Raw genomic sequence first — 23,514 nt, forward strand, 5'->3', positions numbered from 1 at the left:
TTGAGCATAGAAAATACCTCTTCTTCCATGATAGCCTTATTTTTTTTCAAAAAAAATCCTCCATGCCATCTTAAATGCTAGCACCTATTAAAATAATTTTTTCTTCTCCCATCGGCCATATCTCCTTACCAAGATTATTGTGAGGTCCTATTCCTATTCCTCATCCCCCCCCCCCGGGGATCTGGCCAGGTCTCCACTAAATCAATGTTGTGGGCGAGCAAAATAAGTGGATCCACCTTGCTAAACTTTAGTTGCTAAAGTTTAGGTTTAGCAACTTTTAGCTGCTAAACTGCCAAACACCCTTGCTAAAGTTTGCTAAAGTTGAGTTGCTAAAGTTTAGCACTTTAGCAAGATTTTGGTTGCTAAACTTGCTAAAAAGTTGGGCTGGACACCCTATACCCCTTATTTATTGTTGTCTGGTGCGCACCTCCCTACCCCTCCCGCACTCGCACCCGCACTCGCGTCTGCCGCATCCGCCGCTACTACTCCATCCTCACTCCTCTGCTCCTCGCATCCACCGCCGCTGCTTGACGCATCCACCACCGCCGGCTCCTGCAGTCCAGCCCCGCCGCCGGTGCTCGCACCCCATCCGCTGTAGGTCCCGGATTCATCTTGGTGGATGTTCTTGGTGATTTATCGTTGCTGGTTGTGATTGTTGCTCTTGTCTTACATTGCAGATGCTAGTCCTCCCCATCCGGCAACCTATTCAGGGGAGGTTGGGACGAGGCGCCAAGGAGCCTGGCGGTTGAACCAGGGAGGAGGGAGTTGCCTGGCGGTTGACCAGGGAGGAGGGAGAAAGATGGGTAGCATTCATTAAGGGCAAACAAGTCTTTATCCTTCTCATTAAATGTCGTTTAGCAAAGGGAACCAAACAGCCTTGGCTAAACTTTAGCAACTTTTAGCGACTAAAGTTTAGCAAGAGGAACCAAACAAACCCTAAGTTGCCCGAGCACAGAGCATGCTAGATTTCTCGTTTCTCCCACTCTTTGCTACTTCCTCCTCGAGCTATTGCATTTTGTTGCTATTGATCCCCCTTCTCACCTCTGATGTGCTCTATGCACGCCTCGGTTCTCTCTCTCTCCCCTTCTCACTCCGTCGCTATCCTCCTGTCGAGCACAACATCAGCAGCAACTCGGAGGCCATAGTAGCAATGACATCCGCGGAAGCCCCTCTGCCGATCTTTAGACGAGCGGCTGGGACCAGTGTGTGGCTTGTCATCGTCTCCTACTGCGTAGAGGCCGTCGACGAGATGGCGTGAATGGGGACTCGTGGATGCAGGAGGAGAAAATATCTGCAATTGGCAACGCACCACAGCGGTGTAATTCTGGCTCGTGAGGCCAGCGTTTTTGGACGTTTGGGAAAATTAGGAACCTGGTTTCGCACCTATTGAAGTAGAGGTTTTCAGGTTTTTTTCCCAAAATCGGAATTTCGGACGCAGTTATTGGGCATTCTTGGAAATGTTATAAGGCTTCCTATACTCTAAACCCTGCTCCTAACTCGAAGGTCGATATCACCGACAATGAGAAGAATCTGGGAAATGTGGAGGTACAAAATAAAATTCATGAGTGAGGAAAAAAATATCTAGGTGATGTATACATAATAATCCATTATCTTGATGGACCCACCTTCGCCATCCTATAGTTGATCTTCATCACTCCGCCCGACGGATGCGATGAAGAAGATTGCCGGCCTCCAAACCTCTTGATGGATTTCAGCAATCGTACATCCACGGGTTAATTAATTAGTTTTATTTTCGCACTAGCAAAGGAAGAAAAATTGTTCACAGCTTTGTATAATTTTTATTAAGTAATAATGATAACAACTTGATCTCGGATTGTATATGATTAGCTACTTCCATTTCTTTGGCCGGACGTACAAACCCCAGACATCTCGCATCATCGTCTATATAATCCTGTGGCGATGGCATAACGTACGTGTCGATCGGTACCCAGCTGGTTCCTCTTGACAATAAACTCTCTTGTTTTTGCCTAACAATTATTGCCTAAATATACAATTGCACCACGGCTTGCACGAGGGCGTTATTCTATTTCTATACAGTGGATGGAGTACTCGAATTGGAATAAAACATACTAGCTGCCAGCTACTCTGATCGATGCCAACTTGGTGATTGCCTGCATGCCCCGTCAGATCACGATCGACCAATCATGCATCTCTTCGTCTTCTTGCTATATATAGGAGTACGTACGGGCTCGTCATCATCATAGACAAATTAAAGTGTTGAGGAAGAATCACGTACGCGATGGCAGCCGGCCGGTGCAGTTACGCCGCCGCAGGCCGTGGCGGTGGTGGTGCTCATCATGGCCACGGCGGCGGCGACGCCGGCGGCGGGGTTCATCTCGACCAAGAAGTGGCGAGCCGTGCGCCGGGCGAACCGGGCCGGCGCGCCCTTCGTGGGGCTCGTCGTTGCCAACGCCTACGAAATGGAGCCCGTACTCGAATCCCCCAGCTACAAGCCCAGCGAGGACATACCCATCTTGGACGTCCAAGGTAATATTCCATGCATGCATCATGCATGTGTGCAGGATAATGTTTATGACGAAGATCATGGCATCATTCCTTCTCGTTCTGAAGATTATTAAGTTTAATTTCCCTGCTGTGAACTAATATCAGGACGAAGGTTTCGGTTCGGAACCATAGGAGGCCAAAGCGTTGTCATGGTCATGACAGGGCTCAGCATGGTATACACATTTCTCTACATGCATCTGGCTGATGTCTAGTACTTGATTTTTATTTCTCGTTTGACATTGACACAATCTTCGGTATAACCATCTAATTAATCATCACATTAACATATAGGATATCAATATATATCATATGGTTATAAAATAATAAAGAGAAATAAAACATACAACAGTTTTGACTGACTTTTAGCTAACTGTTTGGTAATGTTGAGAAACAAATAAAATAAGTACCCTTACAACAAAATGGAGAAATAAAAGGAGCATGCATATGAATCATCCCTGAAAAACGATGGACGAGAGCGTCCCAATTTCGACCCCCCCTGTGCTTTCTTCAACCTCCATCCCCTACCCTCTGAGCCTATATAGCTAGAGAGCACAGTACATGCAATAGTGGACTTTGTGAAGTCGTAACTTACTGGATGTTGATCATTGCAAGAAAGGACGCTGTCCAAATGCACCCGATCGATGTAAATCCCTGATGATATTTTTTTTTCTTAGCTTGTAGACGAGAATATATGAAATCTTCCTATTTCCTTCCAAGCCAGAATGAAGGAGAATACCTCTAAATAAATTCTTTCCAAAAATATAAAATAAGCAATCATCCTCCTTATACTGAACACAAATAAACCAAGCAGCCTCGATCGCGTATCATCGGCGCATGCGCATGCATATGAATCAGAATAGACTGGAAAATCGAGACCTGAAAAAATGTACAATTTGTCGTGCATACGCATGCAGCTCAATGCCGGGCTTACGACCCAGCTGCTGCTGAGCCTGTTCAAGGTGAAGGGCATCGTGCACTGGGGCATCGCCGGCAACGCCAACGAGGACCTCCAGATCGGCGACGTCACCATCCCCGAGTACTGGGCCCACCTGTCCCTCTGGAACTGGCAGAGGTACGGCGACGGGCCGGCGAACGAGCTCCCGTTGGAGGCCGCCGGCGACTACACGAGGGAGTTCGGCTTCCTCAACTTCTCCGACTACACCGTCGGGAAGGCCAACCCGGAGCTGTCGGCGAACACGCTCAACAGCATCTGGTACCAGCCGGAGGAGATCTTCCCGGTCTCCGGCACGCCGGAGCAGCGGCAGCACGCGTTCTGGGTCCCCGTCAGCAAGCGCTACTACGACCTCGCCGGGAAGCTCGAGGGCATGGAGCTGCCGGCGTGCGTGAACGCGACGACGTGCTTTCCCCGGCCGCCCAAGGTGACGCGGGTGCCCAGGGGCTGCAGCGCCAACGTGTACACCGACAACGCCAGCTACCGGCAGTTCATCCGATCCCGCTTCGGGTGCACCCCCGTGGAGATGGAGAGCGCCGCCGTGGCGCTGGTGGCGCACCAGCTCGGCGTGCCATTCCTCACCATCCGCTCGCTCTCCGACCTCGCTGGCGGCGGCTCGTCGCTCAGCAACGAGGCCGCCACGTTCCTCGCCATCGCCGCGCGGAACGCCGCCGACGTCATGCTCAAGTTCGTGCCCCTCCTCGGCGCCGCCGGCCTGGCCTAGGACATGTAAGGCGCTGTTGTAGCCTGAATAAATTGTTGGCGGCTTTGTCTAAGTAATAGTCATAAGTTGATCTTAGCTTGTAAGTGATTATTAAAGCTACTTCCACTCCTTTGGCCGGTCTTATCCCAGACGCATCGCATCATGCATCTATCAATGTAACCCGGTGCTGATGACAAAACTGAATTGAAGATGCAGGTGATCTGATCCGTTAGTCAACACACATGCATGCTCCGTGCTTTCTCATCATAAACAAGCTCTGATCTGTCCATCGGTACCATCTTATCATCTTGTGCTTAAACATGCTAGGATGCTATGATTGTGCCTCCTAATCCATGCTGCCGCTGCCTCCAATCACATCTCTTCGTTTGCTCTGATCAGTAGTCAATATCTATGTATATCCGTGCTCATCGTCATGTCCACACACACGCATATATAAGCCAAGCTAGCGTCAATTGTAGGTTCAGATCGTAGCCAAAGTGTTCTTCATCAGGAAGAATCAAGATCGATGGCAGCCGGTGGCGTGGTAGTTTGGCCGCAGGCCGTGGCGGCCGGGTTCGCGGCGGTGGTGATGCTCCTCATGGCCACGGCGGCGACGCCGGCGGCGGGGTTCATCCCCGACGAGACGTGGCGAGCCGTCCGGCGGGCGAACCGGGTCGGCGCCCCATTCGTGGGGCTCGTCGCGCCCAACGTCTACGAGATGGAGCCCGTCCTCAAATCCAGCTTCAAGCCCAGCGACGACATCCCCATCTTGGACGTCCAAGGTAGTATGCCAACAAGCTGCCATCTCCATCTTCTAGAATGATGTTCGTTCTGAAGATTAGTTACTGAATGCTCCATCTATCTCGGCTAATTTCCTTGCTGTGAACGAACATCATCAGGGCGAAGGTTCCGGTTCGGAACCATTGGAGGCCAAAGGGTCGTCATGGTCATGACAGGGCTCAGCATGGTAATTTCTCTACATCTCTGGACCAGATGCTGATACCTAGTACTTGATTACTTGTTTATACTCTTTTATTTCTTGTTTGACATTAATTAACAAAGTCTTCGATCGCTGTGTGCATTAAACAATCACATTAACATAATAGTATACGATATCATAATTTTCAAAAAAAAATCAAAAATAGTATACGATATCATCTGGATATGTATAAACTAAACAGAAATACCATACTTAACAGTTGGCTGACTTTTAGCAAGCTAATCTTCAACCTCTGAACGGGAGAGCCGTCACATTCGGATCCCTGCTGCTGGTGCTTTCTCCATCCTCCGTCTCCTACTCGTTCTCTATTGTATTCTCCACCACTTGCCGCAGTCTCTGCGAGTGCCGAATCCACACAGTCCCTTCCCCAAAAACCTTGGTCGAACGAACCCCCGGAATGCGCATGTACATGAATCTCTGAAAAACACGGTCTGAGACCTGACGCACATACACGCAGCTCAATGTCGGGCTGACGACCCAGCTGCTGCTGAGCCTGTTCAAGGTGAAGGGCGTCGTACACTGGGGCATCGCCGGCAGCGTCGACGACGGCCTGCAGATCGGCGACGTCACCATCCCCGAATACTGGGCCCACCTGTCGCTCTGGGTCTGGCAGAGGCACGGCGACGGCCCGGCGAACGAGCTCCCGCTGGAGGCCGCCGGCGACTACACGAGGGAATTCGGCTTCCTCAACTTCTCCGACTACACCGTCGTCGGGCACGGGCAGGGCAACCCGGCGGATCTGGCGGCGGCTAGCACTCTCAACAGCCTCTGGTACCAGCCGGAGGAGATCTTCCCTGTCTCCGGCACGCCGGAGAAACGTCAGCACGCCTTCTGGGTGCCCGTCAGCAAGCCCTACTACGCCCTCGCCGAGAAGCTCGAGGTACTATCCTGACTGACCAACTTGCACCTCATGCTGATATCAATCGTGAACACGACAACGTGCCTGCAGAGTCTGAAGCTGCCGGTGGCCTGCGTGAACGCGACGACGTGCCTGCCCCGGGCACCGAAGGTGACGCGCGTGCCCCGGGGGTGCAGCGGCAACATATACGTCGACAACGCCGGCTACCGGCAATCCGTTCGGTCCCAATTCCAGTGCACCCCCTGGGACATGGAGAGCGCCGCCTTCGCGCTGGTGGCGCACCAGCTGGGCGTGCCCTTCCTCACCTTCCGCTCGCTCTCCGACCCCGCCGGCGGCGACAACGAGATCGCCACGTTCCTCCCTATCGCGGCGCAGAACGCCGTGGACGTCATGCTCAAGTTCGTGTCCCTCCTCGGCGCCGGCGAGCAGGCCGGCATGTGAGGCGAGGGAACACGTACGTACAAAATCCATTGACGTACGTCGGCCCTCGATAAAGAAATAAGTTGTACCGCACATTGGCGAGAAATGGAATTGCGTCAGTTTTTGAGTCAACTTTGTTGTGCGTCGTTCTGCTAAAAGTGAGTCAACCTAGCCAATGGTTTCCGATATGATTATTGTTACCCTTCTGGGAAACTGTTGAAATAATGGGCCTAGGAATTTCAGAATTTCAAATAAATCTCAAAGGCCCATGTAAGAGGTGGAGTGGTGCAAGTCTTTAGTCCCACATTGCTAGTGGAGGGGAGGGATGACCAACTTAAATATGGAAGTTGTCTCCACTCCTCCAAGCTATGTGTGTGGGGAGGGAAGAAGAGCTCCACATGTGCGCACTCGCATGCCACGCCATGTCGGGCGCGCGGCACCTGCGTCAATGGTTTGCTGAAATCCGGCCCCCCCCTTGCGGGGGTGCAACTTTCTTTTGCCGTTTTATTTTTTTGTTACTTGGTCTTTAAGTCAGCGAGATATATGGAATCCTAACCGGTTTAGATCACGATTGTGACGTGAGAAACCGGCCTCTACCAGAAACAGATTTATTCGAGCTAGGGTTTTTGCCTCCTCTCGCTGCTGCGCCGCCACCATAGTCTACTCCATCCCGATTGTCGGCGTGCACCGGCGATTGGGAGAGCAGGTCTCCGGAACCGTCATCTTTAGCGATCCTGCACCGGGAGAGGGCGAATAAGGTTTTTGGGAAGCGCTCTGCGCGACTGCTCGATCGCTTCCTCCGCTTCGTCAAGTTCTTCGTCGACTCCTTCACCACGGCTCGTCTACCGCTTCATCGCTCAGGCCTCACTCGCCGTCGCGAACAACGTCAGGCTGCTGATCGTCGTCGGCTGCTGTACCCAGTAGTCGTCCAGGAGCCGGTCTTCATCAAGAAAGAAACGTACGATCTCTTAACTCAAATTATGTCTTCCATACTAGCTATTATGATCTGTTGCAGTCTGATAGCACTGGATAGTTTGGTAGAATGTGTGATTCTATTTGCAATGATAGACTTGTCTAGATCTTGCGTAGACATGTCTAGTTTAATCTGCTGTCTGTTCATCATATTCATGATTTATTTCTGGATTAAATTAAAACTAAAAGTGCTTATATATCCAATGGAAACTGTGTGGGCTCAGTGATTCCTTTTCTAGCCCGCGCTCTCGCGGCTTCTCTCGTTTTTGCATGCAACCAGATGGTCCCCTCCTCATTCCATTACTCTTGCACAGCAGTTAACTTGTTCTAAAAAATCATCACAAAATGAATTTAAAGGAAAAATATTGTGCCAAAAAGAAATTATCCGAAAGAAATTATTGATACAACTTTTGCAAAAGCAAAACTTATATAGAAAAGTTATATATACAACTTATGCAAAAAGAGCAAAATTTATGTAAAAAGGAAGAAGTTGCATACATAACTTATTGAAAAAGAAGCAAAACTTATCTAAAATAAAAGTTATATACATAGCTTATGAAAAAAGAAGCAAAACTTATCTAAAATAAAAGGTTATATACATAACTTATGCAAAAGGAGCCAAACTTGTATAAAAATAAAAAGTTATATGCATAACTTATAAAAAAAGAGCGCTCCGCCTTTAATCCCACCACTCACCGTGCAACAACAGACTTGCTGCGCCGCCTCTGCTCGCAATTGTGCCCACGCTCCGCCGATGCTCGTCCTCTCCGAGCCACTCCGCTCACCTGAACATTTCACCGGCGAAAAAGGGAATCGGGTAAGGGGTGTCACGCCATTGTAGCCTCAGGTCCATATCCTTAAGCTCGTCGGACTCCGGCTCTCCTCCCATAGGTTCACCGTGGCCTGCAGCCACCACTCGTGGAGAGCTCCTAGCTGCAACGCGCAGGTCGCCGCAGCCAGCACCGCAGCGTGCGAGCCGCCCCCTCTGCTAGGATCTGCACGAAGAAAAAAATGATAGAGAGATAAATGAAAAGGGGAAAGAAAATGAAAAGGCACTGGTAGGACCCACCCACGTGGATGCGTGTTGGACGGTTGGGGCATCGATCGCTGGAACGCTCGCGTGTAACATTAGCTTTGCGACTACCGTCACCCTTCCCTACCTACCATCTCTCTAATATCTTGAGCAGTTTCTCATCGAGAGACGCTAGTCCACCATATGGAGTGGAAAGGTTCCTATGTCTTCTGCTGGATTAAAGTTCATATAACCCATATACAACATTTTTCTTAACATCTATCAATATTTGTTGGCATTGATTATTATTTTTTTTAAAAGTCTGATCTAATTATTATCAACATTTCTTAACATTGATCAACATTCTTTTATATATACCATCATTTTTCTTTAACTTTTTTACCTTCACCAATATTATTGCTCAACAATTTTTTTGCACTTATCAACATTTTTTTTCAATTACCGATATTTTTTTACATTCACCAACTTTTTTTACATAAAAAAAAGTTGAGATAGTTCATCTAAAATATTGAGATAGTTTGTTGGGCTGTTGTGAGCTTAGTTATTGGGCTATTGTTGGGTTATAGATATTTAGTTATCTATTCTGGAAGATGGATAGGATTTCCCGTGGAAAGTCTAGTCCATGAGACATGGGCCAGGTGCAGCCGATCAGCCCAACTGGCCTGATTCTCCTCAGCGTTTGCTTAGCTTGGCTCAGAACCTAGGTCACAAAGCCCAACATGATTGGAAGCAAAGTAGCAAACTAACCTCTCTTTTTCCTAAATAAAAACAAACTAACTACCCTCTCTCATCGTGCATGCTTTTCCTATAAAAATGAAAAAAATGACACTGGACGATGCTCCAGCTCAAAGAATTTTTAGAGCAGAGACTCTTGATGCTGGAACTATGGACACATTTGAAATAATTGGTTTACTCTTGTTTTGGATTGAAGATATATGTTTAAACCACTTTATTTTATCATATTAGCTATCATTAATGAAACTTGGAGCTAGAGCTTTGCATAAACCAATAGAGAGCTCCCTTTACATAAAACTCAAAAGGCATAAACCACATCGAACCTAGTACGAGTTGAGCTTACATGTCACCATGTCAACGAGGTGCAAATTCAGCGGCGGAGCATGAAGGCAAACGTTGGACAGGCTAGGTCACAAACTTTGCTTCGTTAAGGTATGGAAGAAGGGTTGCTATGCTAGTTTACTTTTGGCTTGGCCTTTAGCTTTTGGTTGGGAAGCTCCATTGGTAGTATTATTTGGTTTTATGGTTGAAGGTCTTGGTGAGTTGGTGACGATGACCCAACTCTACCCTCGGCACCTTCGAAGATTTTCTCCTACCTACAATTAAAAACAAGTGAAATTAAATCCCCAATCCTCAGCATCATGGACACAGATATGTTGTTCAGATACATTGCCTTGGACGATCGAGTCTCCAACAGTTGCAGGATTTGACTTGCTCGTTACCGCCATGAAAGGCGAGCTGCTCCCCCGTCTCTCTCCACGCGTCACGCCGCCGCGTTGCCGGCCGCTGCCGGCCGGGAGAACCCAGTCAGTCTCCTCTCCCGCCATAATTTAAACACGGGAGAGCACAAAATACCCGTCCTATCCAAGTAGCCGCCAGTCTCCCGTGCCTGTTCCGGTCATTTTACACCTCGCGTGGCACCGCTTGCCAAGTCCAACCTACCAAGATGCTCCAAACAAACCTGTCCCCGTCGCCGTGCCCTCGCAGCCGCGGCCAGCAGTGATCGCTCGCCGCCCAGCGCGATGGCCGGGCCGACGCCGACGTACTCAGCAATCATCGCGCACACGGCCGCCTTCCTCGCCGAGCTCGTCGCGGACCCGCTCCTCCGGCGCCACCTCCTCTCGGCGGCGGCGGCCTCGGACGGTGGCGGCGGGCAGCAGCGGCGGCAGCACCCGGCGGCCACGCTCCAGGCGCTGTCGCTCGTATCTGACGCGCTCGACACCGCGGCCTCGGCCTCGCCGTCCCCGTCCTCGCTCCGCGCCGCCGAGCGCCTGCTGCAGTCGCTCCCGGCCGCCACGCCGCTCTCCTGCCTCCTCCTCGCGCTCGCGTCCGCCGCGCGCCGCCGCGGAGGAGGCGCGGCGGCGGACGCCGTGCTCGACCTCTTCGCGCTCGACCCGGCCCTGGCGCGCAACGAGCTCGCGCCCGCGGCCTTCGAGGCCCTCTTCGCGCCGCGGCTTCTCCCCGTCATGCGCCACTTCGCCGCGCGCCGCGCCTCGGCCGCCGCGGGGAACGGGGACGAGGACAGCAGGTCGGACGAGGCCACGGCGCTGTCGGCGATGCGGGTCCTGTCCCTGATGAGCGGCGCTCAGGCGCAGGAGATGAGGGCCCTGGAGCGGGAGTACGAGATGGTGCTCGACGTCAACTGCAGAGCGTACGCGCTCTACCTCAAGAAGATCCTCGACGCCGGCGAGACGTCGTTGATGTCGTCATCGCCACAGCCTCCTCCTCCAGAGCTCGTGTTCGGCGTCGGAGCCGACGAAGAGGATCACGGCGGCGACGACGACGACGCGACGGAGAACGATGAGTCTGCGAGCTCGCAGAGCGGCTTCCGGTACAATGTAATAATAACGCGACATGCTCCATTCTTCTCACCCCGTACGTTGGCAGCCGATGACGTTTTGAGTTTTTATTTGCAGCCGATGTGGGCGGAGACGGAGGAGCCCGGCGATCTTTACCCGCGGCGGCAGGGCGGCGGCAGAGGCCGGAGGGACCTCATGAGGCCGCCGAGCCTGTACCCACAGCGTGTTCCGCCGCATCTAATAGTGCAGCAGCAGCAGCAGCAGTCGCCACCGGTGGGCAGAGGAAGCCCGGCGTCAAGGCTCCGAGCGGATAACTCGCGGTTGCAGTCACCGGCAGCGCCCTCAGACGACAGCGTGGAGGACTCTTCCTCCGAGCTCGGCGCCGGCAAAGAGGTGCGTGCTCTGTAACTTGGCGTGGGAAAAGACAGCGTGTGACTGTTCATTTTAATTGTCGTTTCAGACATTGCCACGGCAGCACTTTGACCATTAATTACTACTGGTAGGAGTATGTGAAATATAGCACAGGTTCTCATATCATGAAGCTTTTGTTTAAGACAAATGTAAATAAGTCATTTTTAAGTTCGACCGAATATTCAAAAAAGATCTCTATGGTAAAAGATGAAATGTGTTGACTATGTACAGCCCAAATGACACCCTTGTGGCTTAGTAGGGTATTTTCAACATTAACTAGTAGTGAAAGGTTCCACAACATATTAGTACCTAAAGCGACACTTGTTTATGTTTTTTTTTCATGAAAACAACAACAACAACATATGTTCAGTCTTCAGTGACAGGTTCCACACACAGCATCTTGGTCTAAAAAACTGGTTTCGCAACATTTCTTATAAGCCAAAATACATATTTTAGTGATGGAAGGCCATATAACAATCATTTTTACCTAATTGTATAATAATGACACTATGGGACTCACTTTAGGTAAATACACTATATGTCGGGTGACAAATACTTTACTCCCTCCTGTTTTTTTACGTCACATTAGATTTGTCCTAAGTCAAATTTGTCCAACCTTTACCAAATTTATAGAAAAATATAACAACATATATACTACCAAATATATGCACTATCAAAATATATTCCACGGTGAATTCAATGAAATAAATTTGGTACTTGTATATGTTGCTATATTTTCTATAAATTTGATCAAAATTAGATACTTAGGACAAACCTAATGTGACATGTAAAAGAACCAGAGGGAGTATGTTATTTGACCTAGAAGATTTGGTCAAACATTTGCACTCTTATTGACTCGGAATATTCAATTTAAAAACATAAAATTAAATATGTACATTTTGTCTAAAAATGCTATCACAAATTCAACATTCTTTTAGCTATTTTTCACAAAGTAAGTATTTTTCTACTTGTGTGGGAGTATAGAGAGTACCCAACTGCTGCATAGGACAATTATGTGAGATTCTATTAGTCGTATGTTTGTGCGAGTCGGAAGATGTCAACAATATCCAATTGTTTGATTTAGTAAGTTTCAAATTAGTATTTTACTAGCATACTTCTAAAAGATTATCTGGATCGTGAGGGGGGGGGGGGGGGGATGGCCCTGCCAGCTCCCTTGTCTTAGCCTCGTGATGAAGCCGGACAATAGTGGAATCGGGCTCCACAATACTATGCCTTATGGAGACAACATTCAAGACCATGAAGATAGCGACAGTGAAGCTACCAATGGTTACAGGACCATGGAGAACTAGACCTATCTTTGTGCTGTTGAGCAGCGTAGAGATAGGCACATTGCCGACTCCAGGGTTGGTGTTGCGCATCGACGAAGGTGCAGAAATGGTCCTGCCATGGGACTACTTCCATTAGCCAAGGGCTTGGCTAAGGTGGGCAACGGGTTCAACACGTTGATAATTGACAAAATGTGCAACAGAAAAATATGCTCGTGTTGTTCGGCAAGCGTGGAAGGGAGGGGTACATGCCTCCTTCCCCCGCCCCACAAACACACACAAGAACTAGATTCTTTTCAATGAATTTGATTCTTTTCCCAAAAGGCATATAGACCCTGTAGTTAGTAGAGAGATTTATGTAAGAGATAATTATCATGTAAAAACACAAAAATAGGATACAAATTGGATTACCACTCACATACTCCACTACTCATCTAGTACTAGCATATTTTATAATTTTTCATAATTATAGTAAGGGTTTTATACTCGGTGAAAGACATAAAAATTATAAACTCATGAAAAAAGCATAGCACATTGTTAGAAATTGCTTGCCTTGTGCACGCTCCGTCTATCAAATTTGTTAAATGTTATAACATAATACGCATATAGATACATACTTATATTATCTTTTATATGCTTGTGATAGACTTTAGTTAGCTATTACTCTATACAATCTTTCATACACATTCATAGTTCTTTTCACTTTGCATCACACCTTGATAAGTGTTTGATCGAACCTTTAGTTTGAGCTATGCGTTTAATATGAAAATTGGTATTCTCATCGCTTTCTATATACATAGTACACATGGTGGCACACATCATATATGTGTATCTTAATTTAGTATTTTCTATATTACCAATGGTGGAAATAGTGTCGCTCTATTTGTGATATTTTTTATAATGGCATGTTTAAGGTAATTTAGATGCATATTTAGGGTCACTTTAGGTTATTTTGATAATCCGAGATGTGGGTAATAGTTTAGATACTAATCTAGGGTGCTAATTTTGATTATTTTCTTTATGACATAAGTGGGTAATTGAAAGAAGCATACATGGTTAATTTATGTTATATTTTTTTCATAATGAGCGATTTTTAAAGATATAATTTAGATCCAATAGGTATTATTATCGATGATGAGTAGAGTCCACGGGTTGATGGCTAGATTTTCTTTAATAATTTTTAAAATTTATCTTTTCTTTTTTAAGCGCATCCCGTGAGGGTTTCAGTTAGTAAAGAAGTTGTCATTTGAATACTAGAGTATGGCAAGGTTTTCTTATAGAAGTTGAAAACTCCGGACAATCTTGGAACATGTGTGGCTGAATTAGTCAATAGGAACATGCGTTGAGAATGGAAGGTAATAACCGGCCGGCCTCGTGAAAAAGGACGTCATGTCCATTTCGTTTCTCCGGCTGATCAACCAATGCGAAACCTGACAACATGCTCCTCCAGAGTCGTTTGAGTTACCAATGCCGTTGCTTTGTCTCTTAGGAAAAGCGCCCGGCGTCGCCACCGTCGTTGTCCAAGCCGCGCCGAGCTCCGCCACGCCCGGGCGCCGACGACGCCCGGCTGTCTCCGGACCCCGCGAGGTAAGCCGCCGCCCATAAGCCTTGCATTGCCTTCCTCCCTCCCTGAACATCACCTGCACCGGTGCCCGATCGATTTTAATAATACAGGTCCCCGGTGCGCGGCGACGGCGACCCGCAGCCGCCGGAGACGCCGCAGCCGGCGGCGACGCCCAAGGACTTCGTGTGCCCCATCACGAGCCAGTTGTTCGAGGACCCCGTGACTCTGGAGACCGGGCAGACCTACGAGCGGCGCGCCATCCAGGAGTGGCTGGACCGCGGCAACGCCACCTGCCCCATCACCCGCCACCGCCTCCACGGCGCGCAGCTCCCCAGCACCAACTACGTCCTCAAGCGCCTCATCGCCGCCTGGCGCGACGACCAGAACCAGCCGCAGCTCAAGACCATGGACAGCCCCGCGCCGACGCCGACGCCGCCGTTCAAGGCCATCAGCTCGCCGTCCCCGGACACCAGCGCCAGCCAGGCTAGTGCGGCGTCGCCCACCAGCGTCATCGCGCAGGCCACCCTCGAGACCGCCGCCGGCGAGCTCCGCGCCGCCGTGGCCTGCCTCTGCACGTCCGAGGACCTGGCCGAGTCCGAGGAGTCGGTGCTTAGGATTGAGCGCCTCTGGCGGGAGGCCGGGACCGAGCATGCCGTGCTCGCCGCGCTGGCCAGGCCCGCAGTCATCAACGGCTTCGTGGAGATCCTCTTCAACTCCGTCAGCGCGCGGGTGCTCCAGGCCGCCGTCTTCCTCCTCGCCGAGCTCGCCTCCCGGGACGACGCCGTCGTGCAGACGCTCACCAGGGTCGACTCCGACGTCGACTGCCTCGTCGCGCTCTTCAAGAAAGGCCTGGTGGAGGCCGTGGCGCTCATCTGCCTCCTGTCGCCCACGCCGGAGCAGCTAGTCGAGATGGACATGGCGGAGGCCCTCGTCTCCACCATCCGGCGCGGCGACGACGAGGACCCCCCGCTCAGGATGTGCATCAAGCCCAAGGCCGCGTCGGTGATCCTCCTCAGCCAGATCCTTGCCGAGGCCGGCACGGACAGGGACAGCTCGACGTTGCCGGTGCCGAGGTCCGCGCTGCTGTCGGAGAGGTTCGTACGGAGCGTGGCCGTGAGCCTGGAAGCGGAGCAGGTGGAGGAGAGGCTGGCCGCCATGCGCATCCTGCTGCGCTGCATCTGGGAGGACGGTCACTGCCGGAGCACCATCGCCGACAAGGCCTCATTGGGCGCCGTCCTCGACGCCTTCCACGCCGTCGGCGACGCAGACAAGTTCGACATCGTGCGCTTCCTCTACGAGCTGCTTAAGCTCAAAAAGTATGCGTCACTCATTTCTCTGAACCACACTGAAGAATCAGTAACTTGATCTGCTCACCCCTTGTCGATTTGGTTCCGCCATTGTTCAGGAGGTCGGCGGCGGAGCGTGTTCTCCGGACGATCAAGGACGGCGGCTCCTTCAGCAGGATGCACACCCTTCTCGTGCACCTGCAGTCCGCGCCGCCGGAGCACAGCCCTGTCGTTGCCGGACTACTTCTTCAGCTCGATCTCTTGGTGGAGCCGAGGAAGATAAGCATGTACCGCGAGGAAGCGGTGGACTGCCTGATCCAGTGCCTGAAGAACAGCGACTTCCCTCGGAGCCAGCTCCTCGCCGCCGAGACCATCATGTGCCTCCCGGGGAAGTTCTCGTCGTCGGGGAGGCCGCTCACCCGATCCACGCTGCTCAAGCTGGCCAGGGTGAAGGAGAGGCACCGGCAGTCGCAGGACCTCAGCATCGTCCGCGCCGACGCCGGCGAAGACGAGATGGTAGGCCACGTTTTTTTTTATGCACGCGAACCTTACTTCACCATGTCTGAAGGAGCTCTGACCGAATAATTTTGCAGGAGGAAGAGAAGGCCGCCTCTGAATGGGAGAGGAAGACGGCGTACGCGCTGGTGAGCCACGAGTTCGGGCTGGTGTTCGAGGCCCTGTCGGAGTGCCTCAGGAGCAAGAACGCCGAGCTGTTCACGACGAGCCTCGTGTGCGCCACCTGGCTCGTCTACATGCTCTCCCTCCTCCCCGACACCGGCGTGCTTGGGGCGGCCAGGGTCTGCATGCTCCGGCAGTTCGTCATCGTCCTCCGCTCCGCCAAGCACGGCAGCGACCGGGTCCTCGCCATGGTGGCGGTCAGGAGCTTCATGAACGACCGGGGTTGGTTGATCTTGACGCCCATGCACTTTCTTTTTTCATTTATCATGGAAGTTGTGAGCATTTTCCCCCCCTGCGATCTTACAAAGGAAATTTTAAAAATTTTCAGAGGGGATGCACGACATCACGACGTACATCAAGGACGTGCTCAAGACCCTGAGGGAGCTGAAGAAATCGTCCGGCCTCGCGTTCGAGATGCTCAAGCTGCTGTCAGACGGCCAGGAATCCAGCGTGGTAATGCTCGGCTTCCCGTCAACTGCGATTCCCATTTTCTGCTGCACAATCTTCAGACTACTGAAAGAACACCCTTTCGATCGCAGGACATGTGGAATCACAAGGAGATCAACCAGGCAGACTGCAGCTCGAATGGTGAAGTGACATCGATCGTTTACCTGAAGAACCACATCTTCTCTGGCCACTCTGATGGGACACTGAAGGTTGCTCTTTCACAATTTCTAAAAAATTTACTACTAGCAGTACAGCCTATTGGTTTCTTTTTCAGTTTCTGAACCGGTTAAATCCGACCCTCTCGCAGGTATGGGAAGGAAGTGAAAACATCCTTCGGCTTGTCCACGAGGCTCAGGAGCACACAAAAGCAATCACTAGTTTATCAGTCCTGCACTCGGAGGAGAAGCTCTACAGTGGATCACTGGACAGGACCATAAGGGTGTGTTTCTGTTTCTGTTTCTGTTTCTGTTTCCTCATATAGGATAGGAATAGGATGGATTGCATCCAGAGCATGACCTGTGGCCATATCAGAGCAGGTGTGGCAGCTCCGAGACGGCGTCCTCCAGTGCGTGGAGACCCATGACACGAAAGACCCCGTGCAGAACCTGGCCGTGGCCAGCGCCATGGCCTGCTTCGTGCCGCAAGGCGCAGGCGTTAAGGTGACTGACAAGATCCTTTCAGTAGCAGATGCTGCCTCCATGGCAACATGTTCAGAACTTTGAGAATGCTGAACGCACTTGGCTTTTGTTCTGTGCTACCAGTTGCTAAGCTGGAACGGCAGCTCCAAGCTGCTGAACGCCAACAAGTACGTGAGGTCCATGGCGCTGGTGCACGGCAAGCTCTTCTGCGGCTGCAACGACAGCAGCATCCAGGTATCATGCTAGCTGCTGAAATATTCAGAAAATCAATGGACGCTTGACTGACTGCGATCGACGATGATAGGAAATCGATCTGGCGAGTGGCACGCTGGGCGTAATCCAGTCCGGCAACAAGAGGATCCTGGGCAAGGCGAACCCGATATACTCCCTGCAGGTTCATGACGGATTGCTCTACACTGGAAGCACTCCTTCCATGGACGGCGCGTCAGTCAAGGTAATACTACTGAAAGTCTGAAACGAGCTCAACACCTGCATGAGCTCAATCTTCAGGTTTGTGACGGCTGCTGCATGCGGCATACAGGTGTGGAACTGCGGCAACTACAACCTGGTCGGCTCGATGCCGTCGTCGATGGAGGCGCGGTCGCTGGTGGTCAGCGCGGACCTCATCTATGTAGGGTCCAGGAACGGCGCCGTGGAGATCTGGTCGAGGGAGAAGCTCACCAGGATCGGCACGCTGCAGGCCGGCGGGCCCAGCTGCCGCGTCCAGTGCATGGCCGTCGACGGCGACGGCGACGTGCTGGTCGTCGGAACATCGGACGGCAGGATTCAGGTCAGACGCGGCTTCTCTGATTTCTGCTGCTGACAGGAATTACCAACGCATCTGAACTGCTTGTGTTTGTGTATGGCATTTCAGCACTCACATTGAGATTTTTTTTTTATGGTCGTCACATTGGGATTTCTTTTTCTTGCTGCAGGCGTGGGGATTGACCTGAGAAGACGCAGATTGTTGGATGCAGAAGAGGCACCGAACTGATCGATCAAAGGATGGTGAATAAGATGAGGAATTACGATTGGGAAACTGACGAGAATTGTTCTGATTTTCTTTCTCCTGAAAAGTGTACATATTGACCGAGTCCATGATACTGAACTACCACGGTCTTCTGCTCAATGAGTCACTGTAATGCTTGCCGGAGCTTGTGAAGAAGAAGACCGGAGAAGATCGTTTCATTGCTGTCGCCTTCACATCTTCAGGGGCGCGGAGAGGAAAAGGAAAACATTACACGGCGGAGGTAGCAGCCACCGTCGCGGCACCGGCACAGAAGAAGGCCGCGTAGGCTGCCCTGTTACAGGAGCAGACGCCGCCGCCGCCGCCGGGAACTACTGCCTGAGCTCAACCGCGCAGCTTCTCGCTCGGCTCGGATGCGTGCGGCGAATCGCGCGTCTTGCTGCCGGAGCAGGGCAGATGATTGGAGATCTCGTGCTAGGGGGGGGGGGGTCTGAGAGAAGGATGGGTCTTCGTACTTCCAGCTGGAAGGAAACAAAACATGAGGATTGGGGAGGACGGCGGCGGCGACTGCAGCCGCCGGTGGACGGGCGGGAGCCGGAGCCCTACGAATCAGGGGGCTTTTCGAAAATATTTGGATCGCGATCCATAGTCACGATCCAAGTTAGGGGGTTTATTGAAATTTGTTCAAACGGAAATTTACAAAAGGACCCCCAATCTGGATCGCGATCCAAACTGGGGGGCATTTTGTAAATATTCCGGGGGCGGCGCGCGGTGCCACCGGCGACCTCCGATAACCCGTCGCCATCCATTCCGGCAAACCCCCGTCAAGGTCCGCCACCTATCCGGTGCCCCTATTCCCCGATCCAGTGCCTCTCCTGCTCCCAAATCCTCCGTAGAGGCGTAGATGCTGCCGCGGCGGCGCGACAGGGGGTCGCCGTGGCCTGCCGACTGCCACCAGCTCGCCGCAATGCCTCCACCGCCGCAGCCTTCAGCGAGCTGACGACGCAGCCAGCACCAGGGAGTTGAGCACGTGGTCCCCGGTAGCGGCGCCGTCGTACTCGTACTCGCGACGGCGGGCGGGCGCTCTCGGTCGCTGCCGACGGTCGCTCTCAGTTATTCAGCGCGCCTCTCCCACTCTGCATCAGCCAGACAGCCCACCCATCTATATCGTTCTCACTTTTTAGGGCGTGAAAACAGCGTGGGAAATGCAGCAGACTTTTGCCGTTCCCAATCTTTTCTTGGTTTTAGCAAAAACTTAAAACTTGTCATCTTCAACTGATTTCACAGTAAAATTGTAACTATGCAGTGCTACTGTGCTAGCAACGCAGCAGCCAGAGACACAACGCACAAGAACAAACAGAGCTCACAAGGTCACCTGCTGCTAGTTTAGTTCAGTGACTCAACAACACCCGGTTCAGGGCAAAGATAGATTCAGAAGATAGATTTTGCACCTATCTAGAACCTGAAAAATCGAGAACAAATAAAGGCTTGCTGAGCCATGTACTGACAGAAAATGATTCTGGATGCTGAAATGCTTAGTTCGGGGCCCTGCTGGGTCAGAGTATGAGTATGTTCTCAAAGTAGAATGTGCTGCAACTACAGAGGGAAGCTAGGGAGGCCCTGAGTGCGGCCGCGCTCCGGCGTTGCAGCAACGGCACGGACGAAGGACGCGTAGGCTGCCTTGTTCCCGGAAGGAGACGCCGCCGCCGGGACCGTCTGCCTGACCTCAACCGCACAGCTTCTCGCTCGGCTCGGATACGCGCGTCTTGCTGCCGGAACAGAGGACAGCAGATGAGTGGAGATCTCGTGCTAGGGCGGTGCCTGAGAGAAGGATGTGTCTTTGTGCTTCGGGCGACGGGCTAGAGGATGGCGGCGACGGCCGCCGGTGGACGGGCGGGAGCCGGAGCCGGAGCCGGAGCCGTCCGAATAAGGGGGCTTTTGGCAACTATTTGGATCGCGATTAATAGTGCAGCCGACGAACCCGCGGTGCCGGCGGCGACATCCGCTAGCCCCGTCGCCATCCATTCCGGCGAACCCCCATCTAGCCGGTGCCCCTATTCCTCAACCCAGTGCCGCTCATGCTCCCAAAATCCGCCGTAGATTCTCCCGCGGCGGCGCGACGGGCCGGATCGCGGTGGCCTGAGACGGCTGAAATGCCCAGTGGGATGCTGTGGGCGGGTTCAGCCAGGGAGACGCGGCCGGGTTCCGCAAGCACCACCGGAGCAGAGCTCGTGGTCCCCGCTGGCGTCGCCGTCGTACTCGCGCATCGCCCTCGCAGCCAATGGTCGCTCTCAATCACCATTTAGAGCGTGAAAACAGCGTGGGAAATTCCCGTACCATCAGGACTCTGGATACCATTTCCGAATTTTTTTTTATCAGAGGCCGTTTTTGGTTTTGGCAAAACGTTAAACTTGTCATTTTCGATTAGTAAAATCGTAACCGCCACTTAATGGTTAATTTCACAAACAAAATATGGGAAATGCCATAACTGGTTTGGCAAGCCATCAGCGTTTCGGCCCGCCATTCAGAGAGCACAATGCACATAGCAGCAGTGCAGCAGCCAGAGAGCAGCGCACAAGAACAGATAGGCAGAAACAACAGGTCCAACTGAATTGCCAGACAAATGAAGAGTCACCAAACCCATCTCCTGTGTTACAGCAACCAATCTCCCGTTTCAGGGCAAGATAGAAGACAGATGAAGTATCAGATCTTGCTCCGAGAACCTCTGGGCCTGGACGCCGTCATCCACTGCCTCCCGATCGCCACCAGCTCGCCGGACTCCTTCCTTCGGATCTCCACCGCCACCGCTGTCATCCTCCCTTTACGCTCCACCACCCTGCCGTCCATCTCAACTTCGTCCTGGATGACAACATTTCGACACGTTTTAGTTCAGTCAGTCCTTACAAAAAGATATATGTATTTCAGAAAGTTTTCAGAATATATGCAGCCGTCAGAAAATCTGGCACAGATTGAAGGTCCTTGTCGCGTCTGACTAGGCATATATGCATCAAAGAGATTTTGAACCTTGCATATACAGAATCTGAAAAGACGAGAACAAATAAAAGTTTGCTGAGTCATGTACTAACAGAAAATGATTCTGGACGCTGAAATGCTTTAGTTCGGGGCCCTGCTGGGTCAGAGTATGTTCTCAAAGTAGAATGTGCTGCAACTACAGATGTTTCGGCCTTAACTCTGACTGCTTGCGGGAATCTGCCTTGCAGGGAAACCTTTTGGTCTGGGGTAGTAACACGGTTGCTTCTGGGAAACAAACTTCGGAAAGAAGCATGTCTGCAGGTGATAGAGTGGGCATCCCTAATCCTACTATCATTCCACTTTGCTTTCTAGTGCTAAAAAATAGCCAATAGTCTCATTGGCAGAGTGGTTTTACAAATAAAACTAACCAGGCAACATTGGTCAAGAACCATCAGTAAAGATCTCTTGCCCAACCGCTCGAAGAACAAGTGCTGAAGGAAATAAAAAGGTGCCCAACAGTCCACCCTATCTTTCCAAAGCGCATCACCAGGAAAGAAAATAGCATTGCTAACAAATGCTCGGTGCTCAAGAAAACTGCTTTAGTTGAAAGCGCAGGTTCGCCTAATCGGACAATATGGACCAAGTTTCTGTGTTAGGCGTGAACGAAAAGTAAAGACAACCTAATCGCCCATCCAACAATGGTAACAAGCTTCAGAATATTTTTGGATAGCTTTTACAATAAAACATCTGGTCTAATTTGACACTACCTCAACACAATAATGCATGATGCTTCAGTTTCAGGTCAAGAAAAAACATGCGGTTTCATCTTGTTTTATCTGTCTGAAGTTGTGTTGATGGGAGGTACTAGCAAATTTCTAGTCCTTTATTTTTACAAACCTAAATCGCTCAGAAAACATAACCAATTCGACTGCAGAAAAATACCGTTAGATGAAGTTAGTACAGAATGGGGCTGACTGATGCGTGCCGTTTGGCCACACGAGTACCAAGCAACTGAAATGACAACGTCGTGTAAACAAAAGTGGACCGATGATAGTGGAGTGGCTGCAGAAGAACATGTAGCGACAACATTTGCTTTCTTTTATTTTTCTTCCCCCCTCTGGAGTCTAGAGGGGAGAAATAAAAACAAAGATGTTTTCTTTTAGCCTGTCGATTCTCGAGGAGGAAAGAGGAAATTGGAACGACCAGAGAGATGTTAGGTAGGCAGGGTGGTACGCACATGGAGCTTGGCCGGCGCGAAGTAGGAGATGTCGTAGTGGACGGAGACCTTGATGATGCCCTCGACGGACATGATGGCGGCGGCGCAGACGTCGTCCGCCGCCGCGGCGATGGCGCCCGTGTGCCAGTTCCCCTCCGCGTCCTGCGCCCCCACGAGCGGAGCGGACGATCCTGTCAGTAATCTATACAAGGCAGCAAGAAGGGAAGGGAGGGAGACAGGAACGCACGGTGAGGTGCGCCGGCACGCGGAGCGAGCAGACCGCGCGGCCCCGCTCAGCGAGGGACACGCGCACTCCGGCGAGTGGCAGCGCGTTGAAGGCCCGGTCCTGGCCCCCCTCCACCTTGGCGCCGGCGTCCTCCAGCCACCTGCGGGCGGCGGCCGCCATCCACGCCGGGGGGCCTTCCGTCGGGGCGCCCATGCATGCGGGGTGGGGATCGGTGGCGGTCAGCGGTGGGCTCTGATGGGAGTGGGACGACGACGCTACTGTTACTAGTAGTTGGTTTGTTTGACCGGACGCGACGGGACGGGGGGTTGTTGCTACGCTTCCTTTTCTTTTTTGGTCCCCCCAAAAAAGCTTTTTTTTTCTTAATAGCAGATGCTGAGCACTCGGCGAGTCGGCGTGCGGTGCCAGTGTGCCACTGCGTGGGCCGCTTTTCTGAAACTCTCTGGATCAGCTTCAGGTGAACTCTGCTCACTACTCTGCCACTCATCAAGTCATCAGGCATCATTATAAAAAAAAAAGTCATCAGATATCAGCCCACCAAGGAGGATTCTCCACCTGGTACTGCTAGGCTATCATCAGTTCACAACGAGGTTGCTACTGCTCAATTCGCTCTGACGCGGCGTTTGGTTCCAGTTGTTTATTTTGTCATATCGAATATTTAGATACTAATTCGAAGTATTAAACGCTAAATTATTTACAAAACCCATTACACTGAGGGAGGCTAAACGGCGAGACGAATCTATTAAGTCTAATTAGTTTATGATTTGATAATGTGCTGCTACAATAAACATTTGCTAATGATGGA

General features: G+C 51.3%; 4 protein-coding genes across 4 annotated transcripts; 3 read left to right on the forward strand and 1 right to left on the reverse strand.

The window, feature by feature from the left end:
- The first annotated feature begins 2,210 nt into the window (after positions 1-2,210).
- On the forward strand, positions 2,211-4,422 carry LOC117855698 (bark storage protein A). Its single transcript, XM_034738077.2, has 3 exons — positions 2,211-2,508; positions 2,632-2,699; positions 3,441-4,422. Exons 1-3 carry the CDS (start codon positions 2,319-2,321, stop codon positions 4,200-4,202), a joined length of 1,020 nt encoding a protein of 339 aa, XP_034593968.1. The 5' UTR covers positions 2,211-2,318; the 3' UTR covers positions 4,203-4,422.
- Positions 4,423-5,084: 662 nt separating this feature from the next.
- Positions 5,085-6,481, forward strand: LOC117855697 (bark storage protein A). Its single transcript, XM_034738076.2, has 3 exons — positions 5,085-5,148; positions 5,639-6,061; positions 6,131-6,481. The coding sequence occupies exons 1-3, from the start codon at positions 5,125-5,127 to the stop codon at positions 6,479-6,481; spliced, it is 798 nt and encodes a 265-aa protein (XP_034593967.2). The 5' UTR covers positions 5,085-5,124.
- Positions 6,482-10,165: 3,684 nt separating this feature from the next.
- On the forward strand, positions 10,166-18,477 carry LOC117858991 (putative E3 ubiquitin-protein ligase LIN-1). Its single transcript, XM_034742153.2, has 14 exons — positions 10,166-11,038; positions 11,117-11,392; positions 14,186-14,283; positions 14,371-15,576; positions 15,666-16,062; positions 16,140-16,446; positions 16,553-16,677; positions 16,764-16,880; positions 16,979-17,110; positions 17,208-17,330; positions 17,433-17,543; positions 17,614-17,763; positions 17,851-18,099; positions 18,245-18,477. The coding sequence occupies exons 1-14, from the start codon at positions 10,223-10,225 to the stop codon at positions 18,260-18,262; spliced, it is 4,125 nt and encodes a 1,374-aa protein (XP_034598044.2). The 5' UTR covers positions 10,166-10,222; the 3' UTR covers positions 18,263-18,477.
- A 2,384-nt stretch (positions 18,478-20,861) lies between these two features.
- LOC117855489 (uncharacterized) lies at positions 20,862-22,984 on the reverse strand. Its single transcript, XM_034737856.2, has 3 exons — positions 22,713-22,984; positions 22,487-22,627; positions 20,862-21,135 (listed from the first exon to the last, which is right to left on the reverse strand). Exons 1-3 carry the CDS (start codon positions 22,902-22,904, stop codon positions 20,980-20,982), a joined length of 489 nt encoding a protein of 162 aa, XP_034593747.1. The 5' UTR covers positions 22,905-22,984; the 3' UTR covers positions 20,862-20,979.
- Between the last annotated feature and the right edge of the window lie 530 nt (positions 22,985-23,514).

Source organism: Setaria viridis, chromosome 5 (assembly GCF_005286985.2).
Source record: "Setaria viridis chromosome 5, Setaria_viridis_v4.0, whole genome shotgun sequence".
Taxonomy (NCBI): domain Eukaryota; kingdom Viridiplantae; phylum Streptophyta; class Magnoliopsida; order Poales; family Poaceae; genus Setaria; species Setaria viridis.

What these genes read in the sequence shown, in the direction of transcription:
- LOC117855698 (XM_034738077.2), top strand. Translation starts at nt 2,319, where the DNA reads ATGGCCACGGCGGCGGCGACGCCGGCGGCGGGGTTCATCTCGACCAAG. An exon ending in ACCCATCTTGGACGTCCAAG is followed by an intron (nt 2,509 to 2,631) that starts GTAATATTCCAT and finishes AACTAATATCAG; the next exon opens with GACGAAGGTTTCGGTTCGGA. An exon ending in TCATGACAGGGCTCAGCATG is followed by an intron (nt 2,700 to 3,440) that starts GTATACACATTT and finishes ATACGCATGCAG; the next exon opens with CTCAATGCCGGGCTTACGAC.
- LOC117855697 (XM_034738076.2), top strand. Translation starts at nt 5,125, where the DNA reads ATGGTCATGACAGGGCTCAGCATG. An exon ending in TCATGACAGGGCTCAGCATG is followed by an intron (nt 5,149 to 5,638) that starts GTAATTTCTCTA and finishes ACATACACGCAG; the next exon opens with CTCAATGTCGGGCTGACGAC. An exon ending in CCCTCGCCGAGAAGCTCGAG is followed by an intron (nt 6,062 to 6,130) that starts GTACTATCCTGA and finishes ACGTGCCTGCAG; the next exon opens with AGTCTGAAGCTGCCGGTGGC.
- LOC117858991 (XM_034742153.2), top strand. Translation starts at nt 10,223, where the DNA reads ATGGCCGGGCCGACGCCGACGTACTCAGCAATCATCGCGCACACGGCC. An exon ending in CACTGGACAGGACCATAAGG is followed by an intron (nt 17,111 to 17,207) that starts GTGTGTTTCTGT and finishes ATATCAGAGCAG; the next exon opens with GTGTGGCAGCTCCGAGACGG. An exon ending in CGCAAGGCGCAGGCGTTAAG is followed by an intron (nt 17,331 to 17,432) that starts GTGACTGACAAG and finishes CTGTGCTACCAG; the next exon opens with TTGCTAAGCTGGAACGGCAG.
- LOC117855489 (XM_034737856.2), bottom strand. Translation starts at nt 22,904, where the DNA reads ATGGGCGCCCCGACGGAAGGCCCCCCGGCGTGGATGGCGGCCGCCGCC. An exon ending in GCGTGCCGGCGCACCTCACC is followed by an intron (nt 22,628 to 22,712) that starts GTGCGTTCCTGT and finishes GTGGGGGCGCAG; the next exon opens with GACGCGGAGGGGAACTGGCA. An exon ending in TCGCGCCGGCCAAGCTCCAT is followed by an intron (nt 21,136 to 22,486) that starts GTGCGTACCACC and finishes GTTGTCATCCAG; the next exon opens with GACGAAGTTGAGATGGACGG.